Source organism: Theropithecus gelada, chromosome 16, assembly GCF_003255815.1.
Source record: "Theropithecus gelada isolate Dixy chromosome 16, Tgel_1.0, whole genome shotgun sequence".
Lineage (NCBI taxonomy): Eukaryota > Metazoa > Chordata > Mammalia > Primates > Cercopithecidae > Theropithecus > Theropithecus gelada.
This window is the reverse complement of record NC_037684.1, coordinates 26827119-26846154: the sequence shown is the minus strand read 5'-3', so window position 1 is coordinate 26846154 and position 19036 is coordinate 26827119. Positions and strand designations below refer to the sequence as shown.

Sequence of the window (19036 nt, the reverse complement as noted above, 5' to 3'; positions counted from 1 at the left end):
GGCCTCTGTGGACAGAGGCCACACTCTACCTGTCCCATGAGGTCCAAGTACATGTGGGTTCAGGGGTCCGGGCCTAAGGACCCTCCCGACTCAGCCAGGACCCTACTAGCTGGGACTCCTGGATGACAAGTTAGGGTCCATGACAAAGCTCTGCTAGCTTAGGTTCCGTTTTCTGACCCCCCTGCTCTCCCAACTGTGGTGGAAAATAAAAGTCTGACTCTCCATACGGTGCTCCTCACATGATTCTACATCACGGTGAATGAGGGAACAGCAGGCTCCGGGTGGAATCATCAGCTCACCAGCTAGGCTCTTTTTTTGGGTGCCCTTACATGCATTACTCCTTTTCTTTTTCCTTCCTTTCCTTCTTGCTTTCTTGCTTTCTTTCTTGCTTTCTTGACAGTCTTGCTGTCGCCCAGGATGGAGTGCAGTGGTGCGATCTCAGCTCACTGCAGCCTCCACCTCCCAAGTTCAACCAATTCTCCCGCTTCAGTCTCCCAAGCAGCTGAGATTACAGGGGCGCACCACCATGCCCAGCTATTTTTTTCTATTTTTAGTGGAGGCAGGGGTTTGCCATGTTGGTCAGGCTGGTCTCAAACTCCTGGCCTCAAATAATCTGCCTGCCTCAGCCTGCCAAAGTGCTGGGATTACAGGCCTGAGCCACCGCGCCTGACCTCGTTTCCTTTTCTCAGCCAGTCCAAGAATTATCGCCATTTTACAGATGGGGAAACCAAGGCTCAAGATGTGGGCAAACAGTGGGTTAAGTCAGAATCCAGTTCAAACATCAGAGCCTCAGTTCTCAACCACCATGCAACACTGTTCCCCATTAGAGACTCACAATATTTTATTTTATTTATTTATTCTTTAGAGACAGGGTCTCGCTCTGTCACCCAGGCTGGAGTGTGATGGCACGATCACAGCTCACCGCAGCCTCAAACTCCTGGGCTCAAGCAATCTTATCACCTCAGCCGCTCCAGTAGCTGGGACTACAGGTGGATGCCACCAGGCATGGCTAATTTTCTTTCTTTTTTTGTAGAGATGGGATCTTACTATGTTGCCCAGGCAAATCTTAAACTGCTGGCCTCAAGCAATCCTCCCACCACAGCCTCCCAAACTGTTAGGATATAGGCATGAGCCTACCATCCCCAATATTTTATTTTTAAAACAAAAGTCTGCACTCAACTTCATTAGTAATCACAGAAATGCAATTTAAGCCGGGCGCGGTGGCTCAAGCCTGTAATCCCAGCACTCTGGGAGGCCGAGACGGGCGGATCACGAGGTCAGGAGATCGAGACCATCCTGGCTAACACGGTAAAACCCCGTCTCTATTAAGAAATACAAAAAATTAGCCAGGCTCGGTGGCGCAATCCCAAGTACTCTGGAGGCTGAGGCAGGGAGAATCACTTGAACCCGGGAGGCAGAGGTTGCAGTGAGCTGAGATTGCACCACCGCACCCCGCCCGGGGTACAGAGCGAAACTCCGGCTGGAAAAAAAAAAAAAAAAAAAAAAGAAATGCAATTTAAAACCATGGGCTATCACACTCCACACAATCAAAATGCTAAAATGAAGGTATCTGAGCACATGGAGCAAATGAAACTCATCTCTGCTGATGGGAGGGTAAATCAGTGCAGCCACTTGGAAAATAGTTCCTTATTATCTGGTAAACTTGAAGGAACACACATTTTTTTTTTCCTTTTTTTTTTTTTTTTGAGACGGAATCTCACTCTGTCGCCCAGGCTGGAGTGCAGTGGTGCAATCTCAGCTCACTGCAACCTCTGCCTCCCGGGTTCAAGTGATTCTCCCTGCCTCAGCCTCCAGAGTACTTGGGATTGCGCCACCGAGCCTGGCTAATTTTTTGTATTTTTAGTTGTGATGGGGTTTCACCGTGTTAGCCAGGATGGTCTCGATCTCTTGACGTCATGATCCACCCACTTCGGCCTCCCAAAGTGCTGGGATTACAGGCATGACCCACCGCGCCCGGCCCAAGGAGCACACATTCTAAGATGCAGCAGTTCCAACATACATAGACCTCAGGAGATATTTACAAAAATGTTCATAGCAACTAGAAACAGTACAAATGTCCACCAGCAACAGAATCAATAAAACGTGGTATAAACAAACAATGGAATACTATATAGCAATGAAAAAGAATGTACCACCGCCACACGCAAATATATGGATGAATCTTTAAACCCAATGGCATGCAAGAGAAGCAAGATACACAAAATTACTCTGTGTTCAAAATCAGGAAAAGCAAAACTATAGTGTTTAAGAATACATAATTACAGCCGGGCGCGGTGGCTCAAGCCTGTAATCCCAGCACTTTGGGAGGCCGAGACGGGTGGATCACGAGTCAGGAGATCGAGACCATCCTGGCTAACCCGGTGAAACCCCGTCTCTACTAAAAAATACAAAAAACTAGCCGGGCGAGGTGGCGGGCGCCTGTAGTCCCAGCTACTCTGGAGGCTGAGGCAGGAGAATGGCGTGAACCCGGGAGGCGGAGCTTGCAGTGAGCTGAGATCCGGCCACTGCACTCCAGCCTGGGCGACAGAGCCAGACTCCGTCTCAAAAAAAAAAAGAAAAAAAAAAGACTCTATAAAAATACAAAAAAAAATAGCCAGGCGTGCTGGCGGGTGTCTGTAGTCCCAGCTACTTGGGAGGCTGAGGCAGGAGAATGGCGGGAACCCGGGAGGCGGAGCTTGCAGTGTGCTGAGATCCGGCCATTGCACTCCAGCCTGGGCGGCAGAGCAAGACTCCGTCTCAAAAAAAAAAAGAATACATAATTACATATTAAAATTATAATGAAAAATATATGCTTTCAAAATCAAACTAGAGGATTGTCCAACAAACCTGCCTTCAGACTATTTGACTCTGGGGACAAAACTTTGGTTGATTATTTGCTATTGATTAGGGCCAGACTCTAAAGATTGAAGCTCAGACAAAATAAAAAATGCTAATTATTTCTGGCCAACTGAGATGCAAAGCATTTCTGCCTGCAGCAAAGATATCTTCAAAGTTTATGGTTTTATTTTCCTGTAGGACAATAACTAATGTGTAACTAATGGTAGGCCCTTAACCAGTTCTGTAGTTAACTGTATCCAGCACTTTCTTTTTCTTTCTTTTTTTTTTTTTTTTTTGAGACAGAGTCTTGCTCTGTTGCCCAGGCTGGAGTGCAGTAGCGCAATCTCAGCTCACTGCAACCTCCGCCTCCTGGGTTCAAGCAATTGTCCTGCCTCAGCTTCCCAAGTAGCCGGGACTACAGGTGTGTACCACCACGCCTGGCTAATTTTTGTATTTTTAGTAGAGACAGGGTTTCACCATGTTGGCCAGGCTGGTCTTGAACTCTGGACCTTGGGTGATCTGCCTGCCTTGGCCTCCCAAAGTGCTGGGATTTAGACAAGAGCTACCTTGCCCGGCCCCAGCACTTTCTTTCACAGATTAGCATTTACCTCTGCCTCTCATATTCCTCAGCTTTAATCTCTAGCTGGTTCCCTTATAATTAAAGATATGATAAGTACTTACTACATGGGAGTTACATTTTTAACACTGTGAACACTGGGCTCTTGATAGGCGTAGGGTAATACAATGTATAGTATACCTGCCTGGTGAAACAGGTGTTTACTGTATATGTTACTATGTGTCATATTTCACACATAAAAAAAGTTTTAAGGACACAAAATTGTATACAGAAAATCAATATGTAAGTAATAAAAGAAGAGGCTTCAATAAAGGGACTGCTGCAACCAAAGTTTCCCATCCTTGAACACTGCTAGAGCTCATGACAAAAGACCATGATTCCTAACATGTAACCTTTATCCCATAGCGTGGAGCCATCAAAAGGCAACTCTTTAGATGCCTTTAATGATGACACAACTACTCACCATAGATGCGTAATATACTAGCCTCTTTCCTCCTTTCCACACTTTCTCAGTACTAGACAATAGCCAAACTTTTCTGCCAAACTTCACTTCATGTCCCTTCTCTGGCTACAGTGTAGAAAGCAGACCAGTGTGCCTTTAAAGTATTAACAACATCGACAACATAACCGGGTGTGATGGCGTGTGCCTGTAATCCCGGCAATCTGGGAGTCTTAGGCCGGGGTTCACTTAAACCCAGGAGTTCAAGGCTGCAGTGAGCTATGATCACGTGACTACACTCCAGCCTGGGCAACATAGCAAGACCCTATCTCTACAAAAAATATAACAATTAGCTGGGCATGGTGGTATATGCCTGTAGTCCCAGCTACTCAGGAGGTTGAGGTGAGAGGACCACTTGTGCCCAAGAGTTCGAGGCTGCAGTGACCTATGATCGTGCCACTGTACTCCAGCCTGGGCAACAGAGCAAGACCTTGTCTCAAAAATAATAATGATGATAATAATAATAGTGACATCATTTATCGTATGCCAAGAACTTGGCATTTTCCTTGCAACCACCCGTCAAAGTAGGGCCTACTGTCCCATTTTTACAAATGAGGAAACTGAGGCTCAAAGAACCCTGCCTGGCCCCAGAATGACAGAAGCTAGGATCTGGGCCCTTACCATCTCCTCCTACCTCACTGTCTCGCCGTTTAGCAACACTGAAGACAGACTGCACTTATCCAAAGCAGACACCCCAGAGGAGACCAGATACTTGTTTTTAAAATGCTCTGGCTGGTAAAAAGCCCTAGTCTGCAGCATATCCCTCCAGGGAAGCAAATTCTCATCCTTTTGCAAGATGGCCTGACCTTTAGAAATAACTGGAGTCAGCTGGGCGCAGTGGCTCACGCCTGTAATCCCAGCACTTCGGGAGGCCAAGGCGGGCAGATCACCTGACGTCAGGAGTTCGAGACCAGTCAGGCCAATATGACAAAACCCTGTGTCTACTAAAAATTAGCCGGGCGTGGTGGCGTGTACTTGCAGTCCTAGCTACGCAGGAGGATGAGGCAGAAGAATCGCTTCAATCCGGGAGGCAGAGGTTGCAGTGAGCCGAGATCGTGCCACTGCACTCCAGCCTGGGTGACAGAGCGAGACTCCGTCTCAAAAAAATAAATAAATAAAAATAAAAAATAAATAAATAAAATAACTGGAGTCATTTGGTGCTAATCTGGGAAGCAAAGCAACAAGCTACATGCAGGAACAGGAATGCTATTTTGGATACAAAACAAAAGGTGTGGCTCTAAACACCCTCTTTCCCAAAACACTTCAGGAGGTTGGGAAAACTTAGCAATGGTTTTATGTGTGGTTTAAAGCTCCCTGGGCCAGGCGGGTGGCTCATGCCTGTGGTCCCGGAGAGGCCGAGGTGGGCGGATCGCTTGAGTCCAGGAGTTTAAGACAACGTAGTGAGACCCTGTCTCTAATAAAATTTAAAAAAAAAAAAAAAAAAAAAAAATCTCCCCTGGGAGGCCAGGTGAGGTGGCTCACCCCTATAATCCCAGCACTTTGGGGGGCTGAGGCGGGAGGATAACTTCAATCCAGGAGTTTGAGACCAGCCTGGGCAACATAGCAAGATAGTGTCTCTGCAAAAAAAAAAAGAAAAATTTGCCGGGCGCGGTGGCTCAAGCCTGTAATCCCAGCACTTTGGGAGGCCGAGACGGGCGGATCACGAGGTCAGGAGATCGAGACCATCCTGGCTAACATGGTGAAACCCCGTCTCTACTAAAAATACAAAAAACTAGCCGGGCGTGGTGGCGGGCGCCTGTAGTCCCAGCTACTCGGAGGCTGAGGCAGGAGAATGGCCTGAACCTGGGAGGCGGAGCTTGCAGTGAGCCGAGATCGCGCCACTGCACTCCAGCCTGGGTGACACAGCGCGAGACTCCGTCTCAAAAAAAAAAAAAAAAAAAAAAAAAAAAAAAAAAAAAAGAAAAATTAGCTGGGCATGGTGGTGTGCATACCTGTGGTCCCAGCTACTCGGAGGCTGAGGTGGGAGGATAGCTTGAGCTCAGAAAGTTGAGGCTGCACTGAGCCACGAACACACCACCACACTCCAGCCCAGATGACAGAGCGAAACCCTGTCTCAAAAATAAAAATAGGCCGGGCTCGGTGGCTCACGCCTGTAATCCCAGCATTTTGGAAGGCCGAGGCGGATGGATCACGAGGTCAGGAGATTGAAACCATCCTGACTAACACGGTGAAACCCCATCTCTACTAAAAATACAAAAACAAAATTAGCCGGGCGTGGTGGCGGACGCCTGTAGTCCCAGCTACTTAGGAGGCTGAGGCAAGAGAATGGCATGAACCCAGTGAGCCGAGATCGCACCACTGCACTCCAGGCTGCATGACAGAGCGAGACTCCGTCTCAAAAAAAATAAATAAATAAAAATAAAAAATAGAAATACAGCTCCCCGGGGTTCTGAGGCACAGCCTGATCTGGCACCCTCTGACTTAGGGGTTGAAGCTTTTTCAGACTTTTAGGTGGTGGCTCTCAAACTTCAGAGAGCACCACAGAAACCCAGGGAATGTGTTTAACATGCTGATTCCTGGGACCCACTCCCAGAGACGCTGATTCTGGCAGCCAGGGGAGAAGGCCTGTGAGTCTGCATTTTCAGTCAACCCTACAGGTGACTGTGCTACAGCTGTCTGGAGGCCCGTATCGGACAAACTGTAATTGCCTTCATTAAAACCAAGAGTCTCCAGGCTTTGCAGTCACACCCCACAGGTCTCTGCTAAAGCTGCAAAAGCAGCTACCAGGTCGGGCTCAATCCCTTCCCCCAGCTCCTGCAGAGGACCATCAGCTAACTGCAGAGTAAAAGATGGTTATCTCCTGAGGTGTGGACGGCTTGGCCAGGGTGGTGAGTTTTGTCACTAGGATATTAACACCTCTAATAACTGGGGGAGGGAAGAAGAGGAGGTGGCTTAGGCTGAGTGTGGAGTGTTCAGGAAGCCTTCCAGAAAGGGAAGCAGGGATGACTGGGCTCGTCTGCCTCCTCCAAAACCCACAGGGTGAAGCAATGAGTGAATGGCCAGGGGGCCGGGGTTGCAGACTGGGAGCAACTGTCACTGATAAAAGACAAGGGCCTTTACATGAAAAGCCGCAGGGGCTGAAGAGCCGACATTCCAGTTCTGTGAACCATTCCACTCCGGGTTTTCCCCATAATCTAAGACCATCTTCCCCCTCCCTGACTTTCCAAGTGGTGAGCTCTGAGACACAGACCTAAAGGGTCTTTCTTACCCTTTGGAGGGTCTAAGCCAAAGGGAAGCTCCAGGGTGTGAGGCCAGGCCCTGGCATATAAAGAATCAACCGTGACAGGCATCTGGCAGTTGTGGGTGGGGAGAAGGATGAGCGTGCCGCCCCGGGCATGCCCTGCTAGCCAAAGGGAAGCATGCCATTTCCTCAGGCCACCAATTTCAAACTGCAGGTCAACAATCCAGTTGCAAAACCCATTCACAGTAAGTCTGTAACCAGCATCTTTTTGTTTTGTTTTTTTTGAGACGGAGTCTCAAGTCTCGCTCTGTTGCCAGGCTGGAGTGCAGTGGCACAATCTCAGCTCACTGCAACCTGCAGTGCCATCACGCCTGGCTAGTTTTTGTTTTTTGTAGAAACAGAGTTTTGCCATATTGCCCAGGCTGGTCTCAAACTCCTGGGCTCACGCAATCCTCCCACCCTAGTCTCCCAAAGTGTTGGGAATACAGTCCTCGAAGGGACTGTATTATGTGAGGGTGGAGAGGGGCCTGCAACCAGCATCTTTAGAAAAGATCTGAATGTGGCCGGGCACGGTGGCTCACACTTGTAATCCCAGCACTTTGGGAGGCCGAGGTGGGCAGACCACCTGAGGTCGGGCATTCGAGACCAGCCTGGCCAACATGGTGAAACCCTGTCTCTACCAAAAATACAAAAATTAGCCGGGGGTGGTGGCGCACGCCTGTAGTCCCAGCTACTCTACTTGGGAGGCTAAGGCAGGAGAATCACTTGAACCCTGGAGGCGGAGCACCACTGCACTCCAGCCTGAGCAGCAGAGCAAGACTGTCTCAAAAAAAAAAAGAAAAACAAAGATCTGAACTCCCTCTAAGTAGGAAGTACTCATTCATGAAAGCTTCTATTCTGTTTTCCCTCTACATAAATGTATGCCTGTTAGATGGGTCAAGACGTACAATGTGTATTTTATTGTAGGCTGAAGTCAGAGTTTGAAAGCCACAGTTTTGGGCATGGCTGGTTCTGCTGTTTGTGGGCTGCCGGCACCTCTGAAATCCACCGGACCCACCACTGCAGCCCACTCTATGCATGGCCCAGCGAAGCTCTTAAAGGAGCGCCCTGCTGAGGTGGCCAGGTGGAGGGTGGGAAGGGTGTGGAGCCCAGGGAGTGGGTGCTGAGGAGACCACCGGAAAGCCAGGACTCCCGCAATCTCTATCCCCAGTTTCTCAGCCCAGAGCGACAACGGGCAACTCACTGATCCCCTCTTGTTCCATACATGAAGACAGGTGCCCGCCTAAACCCTCCCTGGCAGGGCCTCCTGGGCCAGAGTGGCCGGGCAGCCCCTGCAGTTCTGTGTGCGGGTCCCCCATGGTTGCTGCTCACCGCAGTGCCCTGCCCCCACTTGCCTAAAGCCACACAGGCTGCTTGCCTGTGGCTCTGCCAGGCAGGAAACCGAGGCCTATTCTCTGACCACAGGTGCCATGGAGGGCACACGATGCTGGGGACAGTTGATCCCCCACCCACTCTCCACGCCCGCCCCTGCCACAGCCAGATGCCACTGACCATCAGGGAGGTGGCGGGTGCGAGCCAGGGGGTGCAGGGCTGGCAGGCGAAGCCGGCTGGGGTTTTTACACAGGAAGGAAGAGCAGGCTGATGTGGGGGAGGAGGCCAAGAAAGGGCGGAAATGACTGCAATGTCAGCACCCAGGCGCAGATCAGGGGAGGCCAGGCGCTCCCCACCCCCCAGTTCTGACCTTTGTGCTCAGATGAGACGTGCAGTCTACACCAATACCAACCATATCCAGAAAAAAGAACGACAGTCAGAGAGAGTTGGGGGCTGATTTACCACACAGGTCCCCACACCCCCCACAGAATACAGGCCCTTCAAGGAGAAAATGCTACGTGGGCTGGTCTGGGGGCACAAAGAGAAGAGGCATCTGGGAACCCCAAGCTCTTCCCCAGGCCCACCCCAGAGGGCAGGGGTGGGGGAGGCACTGGCTCCATTCACATCGGCCAGGCTGCCAGGGAGGGGCCAATCAGAGGGCAGCAGGGATGCCGCAGGGCGGGGCGGGAGCTCACGTTACTGATCTGGTCCTGGGTCTTCTTGATTCTCTGGAGCTCGGGCGTGTCTGCCACCACGCTGAAGCCTTTGCCCTTGTTCTTCTCAAACTCCTCCTTGTAGCGCACCTGCAGGACGGGAGGAAGAGGGACTGGAGTTGCGCCAGGAGCCAAAAGGGCCTCGGCCTGGGGCCCCTCTGAGGCAGCAACCAGTCAGGAGATGGGGACAGGGAGTCAGGAGAAAGACACTGACCAGAAGTCCCCAACTCAAAGCAGAAGCCTCCGCTCAAAGGTGTTAGACTCGTAATAAGAAGCCACTACTAAGGCTTCAGTGTGCTGAGTGGCGGGCACAGAGCCCAGGACCTTACATGAACCATCTCCTTTACATCCCACCATATATACAGCCACGCAATTAACAGCTCCAATTTACAGACCAGGAAACGGAGCCACAGAAAGGCAAAGTCCCCTGCCTGAGGTCACAGAGCTTAGCGGTCAGTGAACGGCACACAAGAGTGCAAACCCTCATCTGCCTGACCCCTGACCCCTCACTGCCAGCCCATCCTGTCGGGAAGCTTATAGGAAAAAGGTTCTCTCCAGAGCTCCCAGGGTGGCCCCAGCCCTCATGTTAGCCAGGATATGGCCCTGCCCACTGTGCCTGGGGGAGCTTTTCAGCAACCAGCTGAGTGATGGCTGTGCCAAAGGACAGAGTTGGTGCCCAGAAAGGAGGGTGGTGAGACAGCCCCAGGGAAGGCTCCATCAATGCGCCTTTGACAGGCCCCACGGATTCTGGGAGGCTGCTGGGCTGGCTTCAGAGGCCACCACCATAGGAGGGGAGGAAAACAGCAGCGGTCAGACAGCATCACAGCAGGTCTCCAAGCTCCAGGGAAGAACCCTTCCACTCCACCACAGTACTAGAGGGACTCAAGTCAGACATCAGAAAGGACTTCCCTGGCACGAAAGGTATTGAAATATGAGGAACAGCTTGTCCTCCCCTGGGGGTTTTGAAGAACAGAATGAGGCTGAGAACACTCAGGGAACAGGAAACTATTCCTTGGCTTCCAGAGACTTCACTGTCCACCTCAGCAGCCATCTGTTCCAGACCCCACCAGCTGCTTGGATTTCCTCCACAGGGGCTGCACTGTCCTGGACACGGGTCAGCTCAGGACACAGACCCGGGCAGTTCCCAGGCAGGGAATCATCCAACGGCAGCACCGAGCTGCGCTTGGACTGGAGTGACTGCGCGTGCACACACAGCCGTGGCCACACCTGTCAGGTCCCCTGCACATGCCCATAGGGATCAGAGTCCTTGTTTGTCTCCTGAAGCCCCAGTCACTCATCCATGTGGTTCCCTCTCCCCTGTTCTGATCCAGACAAGAAGGGCCTAGATGTGCTGGTCCCCATCAGATCAGAAGTGAATGCAGTGGATAGAGGCACCAACCCACCCCAAGAGTCCAGAACCTGCCTAGCACCAGCTCTTCTGGGAAGCCGTGGGCCAACACGGTGACTCTTAGTGGGAGGCCCTTTGGGAAGTGGGCATTGGGGAAGGTAGGGCACTCAGAGACAGAGAAATGTAGCTCCAGATACAGAAGCCCTGCATCTCAAGCCCCTGGCCTCGGTTTCCTCATCTGTAAAAGAGTCGTCACAGAAATCAGGTATAATATGGGGAGGGAGCTTCTTATCACCAAGTATGGGCACAAAGCCAGGCGGAGCTGGCACTAACACAGTCTCCCACTTCTGAGTGATCTTGGGCCAACGACTTCACATCTCAAGACTCAGTTCCCACATCTGTAAAATGGGTCATAACGCCAGTCATTCCAACCCATGATGCAGACAGTGGCTCGAAAGCAGCAGCGCATTGTGGATGGCCAGTGTGAAAGTGCTCTGTCAGCGACGAGGTGCTGAACGAGGGCCAGTCCCCACTCCATCCCCTGCTTCCTGGCTTTCCAAGGGTCAGGCCTCTAATCAGGGGAATAATCGCCATGACGACGCTGCAATGACATCAGCTGGTTCCCAGGCTCGGGAACTGCTTCTGCCTCCCCCTCCCTGTTGGGGAAGGATCATTCATTTCACTGCTAACATAGGAGGCCCACAGAGGGTAGGGCTGAGGGGTAGGTGCTGAGAAAGGAGGGAGCCTGGGATCAGCACCACCTTGTTGTGTGTCTCTAAGCAAGTCAGCTCCCCTCTCTGGGTCCCCTGAAGGCAGCTGGCTAGCTGATCTCTAAAATCCCTCCCATTTGGGGTCTGTGACCATTTTCAAGCACCTTCAGACCCTGACCGTGGAGAATCAAGATGGGGAAGGTTCTTTGAGAGGCCTTTGGGTATGGAAGGGGTGGCAGAAGTGAAGGGTGGGGGGCCAGGGGTGTAGGGAGGGGGGCCCAGCCCAGAGCCCCTCCTTCAGGGCTCCCTTCTTGCCCTGGCAGGAGTGCTTGCCCCTGTTGTCTAGGATGGCTCACCAGGGTGCTGTGGGGGTCCCTGTGCAGGGAGGGACCTGCCCAAGGTCACAACCCAGTTGTCGCTCAGGCCAGAATGCAACTCAGTGCTTCAGCCAGAGGACCCCACTCCTGGGAGATGCCTGGGCTCCCATTTTGGAAACTCTGGTGTGAGGGCCAGGACTGACTGGCACCTGAGGCTCCTGACACCCAAACAACCACCATCCATGAAACTCTAATTGTCATGTCAGTTCTTAGTTATTCTCCCTGGATCTATCCTGCTTCTCATGCCAGCAGACAGGAGGTGCAAATCAACTTTTGTTGGATGATGAATGAATTGAATGCAGACACGTAATCTCCAAACAAAGCAGCATAATTGGGAAAACAACTGCCTTGATGACCCAATAAAATAAGAAGGATCATTACTTAAAAATTATGCCAGGCACGGTGGCTCACACCTGTAATCCCACCGCTTTGGGAGGCGGAGGCGGGTGGATCACCTGAGGTCAGGAGTTCATGACCAGCCTGACCAACATGGTGAAACCCCATCTCTACTAAAAAAAAAAAATACAAAAAAAGTTAGCCAGGTGTGGTGGGCATAATCCCAGCCACTTGGGAGGCTGAGGCAGGAGAATTCCTTGAACCTGGGAGCCAGAGGTTGCAGTGTGCTGAGATGGCGCCACTGTACTCCAGGCTGGGCGACAGAGTGAAACTCCATCTAAAAAAAACACAAAAATTAGGCTGGACTTAAAAACAAAATGGCTCAAGTCTACAATCCCAGCAGTCTGGGAGGCCAAGGCAGGTGGATCACTCGAGCCTAGGAGTTTGAGACCAGCCTGGGCAACGTAGGACTCCATCTCTATAAAAAAATTAATAAAAATCTCTAAAAAAGGCCGGGCGCGGTGGCTCAAGCCTGTAATCCCAGCACTTTGGGAGGCCGAGACGGGTGGATCACGAGGTCAGAAGATCGAGACCATCCTGGCTAACATGGTGAAACCCCGTCTCTACTAAAAATACAAAAAACTAGCCAGGCGAGGTGGCGGGCGCCTGTAGTCCCAGCTACTCAGGAGGCTGAGGCAGGAGAATGGCGTGAACCCGGGAGGCGGAGCTTGCAGTGAGCTGAGATCCGGCCACTGCACTCCAGCCTGGGCGACAGAGCGAGACTCCGTCTCAAAAAAAAAAAAAAAAAAAAATCTCTAAAAAAATACAACATTTATTGAGCAAAATATAATACCAACAATTTCCACTATTATGTGCCTACTGTGTGCTGGGCCAATATACTTTGTAACCCATCCCCTTCTAACAAAAAAGAAACTAGTTCTACACAGGGCGCGGTGGCTGACACCTGTAATCCCGGCACTTTGGGAGGCTGAGGCAGGCAGATCACTTGAGGCCAGGAGTTTGAAACCAGCTGAGGCAACATAGCGAAACCCTGTCTCTACTAAAAATACAAAAATTAGCCGAGCATGGTGGTGCACACCCGTAGTCCCAGCTATTGAGGAGGTGGAGGCAAGATAATCGCTTGAGTCTGGGAAGTCAAGGCTGCAATGAGCCAAGATTGCACCACTGCACTCCAGCTTGGGTGACAGAGAGAGACTCTGTCTCAAAATAAATAAATAAATAAATACAAATCAGACACACCCAGATGGAGAGGAGAGCTGATGGAAAGGGCCGGGGCTGGAAGTCACGGTCAAAAGGTTGCCGTGTGTATTTCTCAGCTTCATCATGTCCAAGTTCCATTTCCTCTCTTTCCGGGACAGTAGTAATAGCAAACACTGAGTGCTGACTCCATGCCAGGAATCTTGAAATGCTTAACAGATCCTCCTATCTCACACCACCCTCTGGAGAGAGGTAATCCCCATTTTTCAGACAAAGGCACTACACACAGAGGTTAAGCAACTTGCCCAAGGTCACACAGCTGGTGGCAGCAGATGTAAGATTCAATCGCAGGCCAGCGAGTTGGGGCAAGAGCGATACTCTACCACCCGCGCTGCTCACAAGATCCGAGGAGCAGAAACCCCCTGTAATTTCCCACGACCCCATCAAGGTGAGTTCGGGAAGGAAAAAAAGGAAGAACAGTCTCCTGGCGCTTGGCACTTCTGCCTGGGATCAGGGCCACACAGATACCTCCAGCTCAGTCCCACCCCAAAGCCACTGCCTCTGCTCAGCCCGGGGGTGGGGTGGGAGCAGCAGGTGAGAAGGGGGGCTGGGGATCCAGCTGCCAGCCCCCTGCTTCAGCCAGACCTGGGCAGGACCACCCAGAGGGTCATTTCTGGACAGTTCTGTGGTTACCTCCTCCACAGGGGAGGCTCCAGGTGTCCCAGACACCCAAAGTGCCACTTTGGAGACCAATATAGAGATGGGAAAATAAATAAAGCTGAAATAGCCTCGGCAGCTTCCCAGAGACAGGGAAGGGCGAGGCAGGCCCAGAAGGGGCATGGAAAGAAGCCAGCTAGCCTCGTGGGGTGAAGCTGGGTGAACAGAAGAGGCTTCCATTTCCCTTCCCGCCAGCCGCAGGCAGCTCTCGCCAGCTCTGCCCCAGGCAGCTCTCGCCAGCTCTGCCCCCACGGCAGCCACAGGAACCAGAACCTGTCACTGCTCCAGCCTGGCCGGCTCAGCCCTTCCAAGCCTCAAAGCATCAGGCCCAGCCCCCAGCTTGAGGCAACTGGGTTTGCTGTCCCCATTTTACTGGTGAGGAAGCAAAGCTATGAGAGGAAAGAGTCTGAGGCCAGTCTAAGACCACACAGCTGCTGGGTGGTGGGAAGGGAGACAGAACAGGCCTGCAAAGAGGGCAGCACCCTTTCCTCCCCGGCCTATCCTGGCCCTCAGCCCTCAGCCCCCACCCCCGAGGACCCCGACCTCAGGGGAACAGAGCAGTGTCCTCGGTGCAAAGCCCTACCCTAACGTTGCACCCCTCAGAGTATACAAACAGGGTCGGTACACTCCTGCCCGCGGGCCCATCTCTAAGCTTCTTAAAGTGGGCCAAAGTCCTTATCAGAATCACAGGGGAGTCAAAAATGCAGATTCCTGGGCCTCACACAGCGCTGCCAAGCAGAGGTTCCTTGGGTGGGGGCCTAGGAATCTGCATTCCAACAAGCCCTTCCTACTTGCTGGTGACTGGTGCATCCTGCAGGGTGGGAGCACGGGGCTGGGTGCCTGTGCCGCCAGCACCATTCAGAGGAACGGGCTCAAGGGCCAGGTCATGGGGCTTGATGTCTGCCTCTGTCCCTGGGCTCTGGGCAAGCAGGGCAGCCTCTGTAAATCTCCCTGTCCCTATCTGTATGATAGGGATAATAAGAGCCCCTCTTTCATCAGCTGGCTGTGAGGATTAAACAAAGCCAGGCATACACACATACGTGTGCGCGCACACACACACACACACGGACACACTCTGGCCCTCAGTGAGACCCTAATGAAGAGTGACCACCATTGTCATCTCCCGAGAGGCCTGCCCAGGAACCCAGCAGGCCATGACCCTGAGAAGCAGGGGGCACAGGCTGGGGACAGGAGCCCCCAAACCCAGAGTGTGGTGCCAGCTTCCCCAGTTGGGGGCAGAAGCAGCCCCTGCCAACAGCATGCCCTGCCCACCTGCTGCCCATCCTGGGCAGGGGGAACAAGGTGGGGGGGGGGGGGGGTTCTTCCTCCTTAAATTCCACCCCTCGGGGATCAGGTGCCGGGGCAAAAAGAGCTGCAGCCATGCTTTTGTGGGACTGACAAAGGCTGAGGGGTTTGAATTTCTCCCGAGAAGGGTGTGGGTGTGTGTGTGTGTGTGTGTGTGTGTGTCTCCAAAGACCTGCCATCTGCTCCCAGCACCTCTTCCCCCAGGTCCTTCTGAGCCCCTCCACCTCTGGCCCCCAGCGCCCTTCCACAGGGAAGGGAATCCGAGGCAGGAGTCAGGGCCCGGCTAGAATCTGTAAAATCTGGCCAGGCAGCCAGGCCTCCGGCCTCCTTGGCTGACAGCAGGCGGTGGTGCTCCCCCACTTCCCAGTAACTTCAGCTTGTGTCCGCAGGTGGGTGGGTGGTTGGTGTGAGCTGCTGCTCCCCTCCTCTGTGAGCCTCAGGCCCTACCAGGGCTGTGAGGGGTCAAGGGCCCCACACGTAGGAGTGACAAGACCGGGGCCCAAATCCTGGATCCATACTCACTCACTCACTCAGTTCCCCTCTCTGTAAAACACAGACAGTGGGTCTTTTACCTTACCCCAGAGCCCAGTCAAGGATAAACAGGGGAACTAACTAAAGGCACTTGCTAAACTACACAATTTCTTTCTTTTCCTTTTGTAGAGACAGGGTCTCACTCCGCCACCCAGGCTGGAGTGTAGTGATGCGATCATGGCTCACTGTAGCCTCCAACTCCTCAGCTCAAGTGATCCTCCTGCCTCAAACTCCCGAGTAGCTATGACCACAGGTGCGCACCACCATCCCTGCTAGTTTTTTGTTTTTTGTGTGTGCTTTTTTTTAGGGACCAGTTATTGCTATGTTGCCCCAGCTGGTCTCAAACTCCTGGGCTCAAGTGATCCTCTCACCTTGGCCTCCCAGAGCACTGGGATTACAGGCATCAGCCATGGCCCCCAGCCCTAAATTACAAAACTTCTCAACAGCATAAGGAACTATCACATTTATTGTTAAGGTAGAGACTGTTTCTTAGGGAGTGGGTAGTCCCTGGGTTAGACAAACCTACATTCAAAGCCGCCAGTGTCTATTTCCTCTTCTCTGAAGGGAGGTGATCCTACAGCTGCACAGGGCTAGGTGAGGATTACACAGCTCACACACCCGGAGCGTTGATCCCTCCATCGCCAGCTATGAATATTATTATTGCCTCTCCTACCACCCGCAGGACCTCAGCCAGTCCCTTAGTGTCACTGGGTCTTGGTCGTCTCATCTGTAACAATGGGGAAGATAGCACCTTCCTCACAGGGCTGCTAGGATTCCGAGAGAGGGTGCATGAGAAGCCTGACACAGGGCAGGGTCCGTTCTGCCTGATGAACCCGATTCCGAGAGAGGGTGATGGAAAGACACAGGGCAGGGTCGGTTCTCCCCGATGGACCCAGGCAGTCACATCAAGATCAGGCAGCAGGAGCCCCCTCTGGAGGAACTAGGAGAAACCCCCTCTCTGTGGCCCGGGTGAAACCTCTGCAGTCTTCTCCAGGTCCTGAGTGGGTCCTGGGTGCGCTGTCCACGTGGTAAATTCCCCTACATGCATTCTTGTGCATCATCCTTTCATCGGCTGAAGCCCCGCCCCGCCCCGCCCCACCTCATCACTGGCCAGGTTTGTCCCAGGAGCCCTCGCACCCCCAGGCAGGGTGGGTCAACTGTTCTGTTCTCAGGACTCCAGACCCTTTGCTTATTCCTCCATGTCCCCTAAAGACCAAGTTCTCCCTAGGCCTGGAACCCATCCTCCCCTCCTACAGGAGCACACACCTCCCACTCAGCAGTGCTCTGGAAAGTCAAGCCAAAGGAGGCAGAGGCAGAACAGCCCCCCATCCCGCTCCCCCATGGCAAGACCCCCTTCACACCTTGCCCTCCAGTGGGTGGAGAAGGTTTGGGATGTGGCTATAGAGGGTGGGCTGCACAGCCTCAGACTGGCATGACCTGGAGGAGCAAATTCCCTGGTCCTCCCCAAACTCCTCCTTTTTGGGTAAGTGTGAATGGGGAAGACGGAGGGGAGAGTGGCTTCCTGGAGGAGGTGGGCTTTAGGGAGCCCCAGAGCGGGCTCAAATAGACACCCACACCTCTCCAATCCCCTCTAGGTAGGAAGTGGGGGAACGCTGTACTCGGCTCCTTTGATAAAGTCAGGGGTGGGGTCAAGCGTCAAGGCAATGCTAGGATTTCAGCACCCTGGCCTTGCAGAGTAACCGCAGGGGAAGGTACTCTTGCCAAATGGCGACCTTACAACACCCCTCCCCAGCATCCCTCTCCCCGCCAGGCCCCGGCACCGCCCGGCCCCTCACCTGACTCTGGAGCTCACTCTGTTGCTTGAGGCGAAGGTTTTCCGGGGTGTCTGCCACCATGGTGAAGGACTGCTTGGGGTAGTGTCTGCAGGACAGAAAAAACAGAGTGGGGGTGACTCTGGGGGAGGGGCAGGAGCCTCTGGGCTTCTCACAAAGCACGATCTCCTGGGAACTTCCTCCTATGTCTGGGCACCCCCTGGCCCGGCCCCACAGGAGGACCTCAGTGTCCACTACCAAGGCCGAGGGGAGACAAGCATTTCTCACACTCAGCTGGGACTGGCTGACCTGGGAAGACACAGTAGGCATCAGTGACGGGCCAGCCAAGGAGAACTGTCCTGAGTGAAAGGATGGCCACTGGGACACTCTCTGAGGGTTGAAGGTTACCCTTGTTTGGGGATAATCCATGCCTTGTGCCTACCACACATGGAGGTCAAGGCAACTGGGCCCGGCTGGGGGAAGATGGACACAGGTGAGTCAGGACTAAGCTTTCAGCTAAGACCAGAAGTGGAGACCAACCACGCAGAGGAGAGCAAGGGGGAGACAGAAAAAGAAAGGGACACACATATCCAGGGGGACTTCCTAGAGGAAGTGGTGAGAGAGAAAACACATGATTAAAGTGGTATTTCAAAGGGTTAACAAGGTCCAACCTAATTGGAGGGTAAGTGGGAAGGCCAGCTTGAGGATAAAAAAGGAGGTCACCTGAGTGTGACAGGTAAAATACAGGTTGAATATCCCTTATTGCAAATGCTCAGGACCAGATGTGTTTCAGATTTTGGATTTTTTCTCAGATTTTGGAATATTTGAATATTCATACTGAGACATCTTACGGATGGGACCATTTCCTATATACCTCATACGCATGGCCTGAAGGTAATTTTATGCAATATTTTACATAATTTTGTGCATGAAACAAAATTACTGACTGCTTTTTGACCTATCACCTATCACATGAGGCCAGGTGTGGAACTTTCCCTTGTGGCATCACGTCAGCACTCAAAGCTTTGCATCTTGGAGCACTTCAGACTCTGGACTTTTAGATCAGGGCTGCTCAATCTGTAGTAACAACAGTGAATTAGGCCGGGCATGGTGGCTCACACCTGTAATCCCAGCACTTTGGGAGGCCGAGGCGTGCGGATCACGAGAGGTCAGAAGTTCAAGACTAGCCTGGTCAATATGGTGAAACCCCAGTCTCTACTAAAAATACAAAAATTAGCTGGACGTGGTGGCATGTGCCTATAGTCCCAGCTACTCGGGAGGCTGAGGCTGGAGAATCACTTGAACCCAGGATGCAAAGGTTGTGCTGAGCCAAGATCCTGCCACTGCACTGCAGCCTAAGCGACAGAGCCAGACTACATCTCAAGAAGAAAAAACAAACCAAAACAAAACAAAAAACCAAACAGTGAATGTCTCCCCTGTGCTAAGGGCTTATGTGCCCTAATTCATCGAATTCTCATGCCACTTGTGTGACTGGTACTCAGTGTACCCCTTTGACAGATGG

At 52.4% G+C, this 19036-nt stretch overlaps 1 protein-coding gene across 4 annotated transcripts in view; it reads right to left on the bottom strand.

Moving 5' to 3' along the window:
• Positions 1–19036, bottom strand: part of LASP1 (LIM and SH3 protein 1) — a 53649-nt gene that overhangs the window by 15155 nt on the left and 19458 nt on the right. For 3 of the 4 annotated variants that reach the window (XM_025363666.1, XM_025363665.1, XM_025363664.1), the window contains exons 3-4: positions 17539–17623; positions 9183–9290 (exon numbers count right to left, since the gene is read on the bottom strand). In XM_025363666.1, the coding sequence (XP_025219451.1) occupies positions 9183–9290; positions 17539–17623 (193 nt within the window). The remainder of the gene's footprint in view (positions 1–9182; positions 9291–17538; positions 17624–19036) is intronic. The other variant, XM_025363667.1, reaches the window with a different exon arrangement.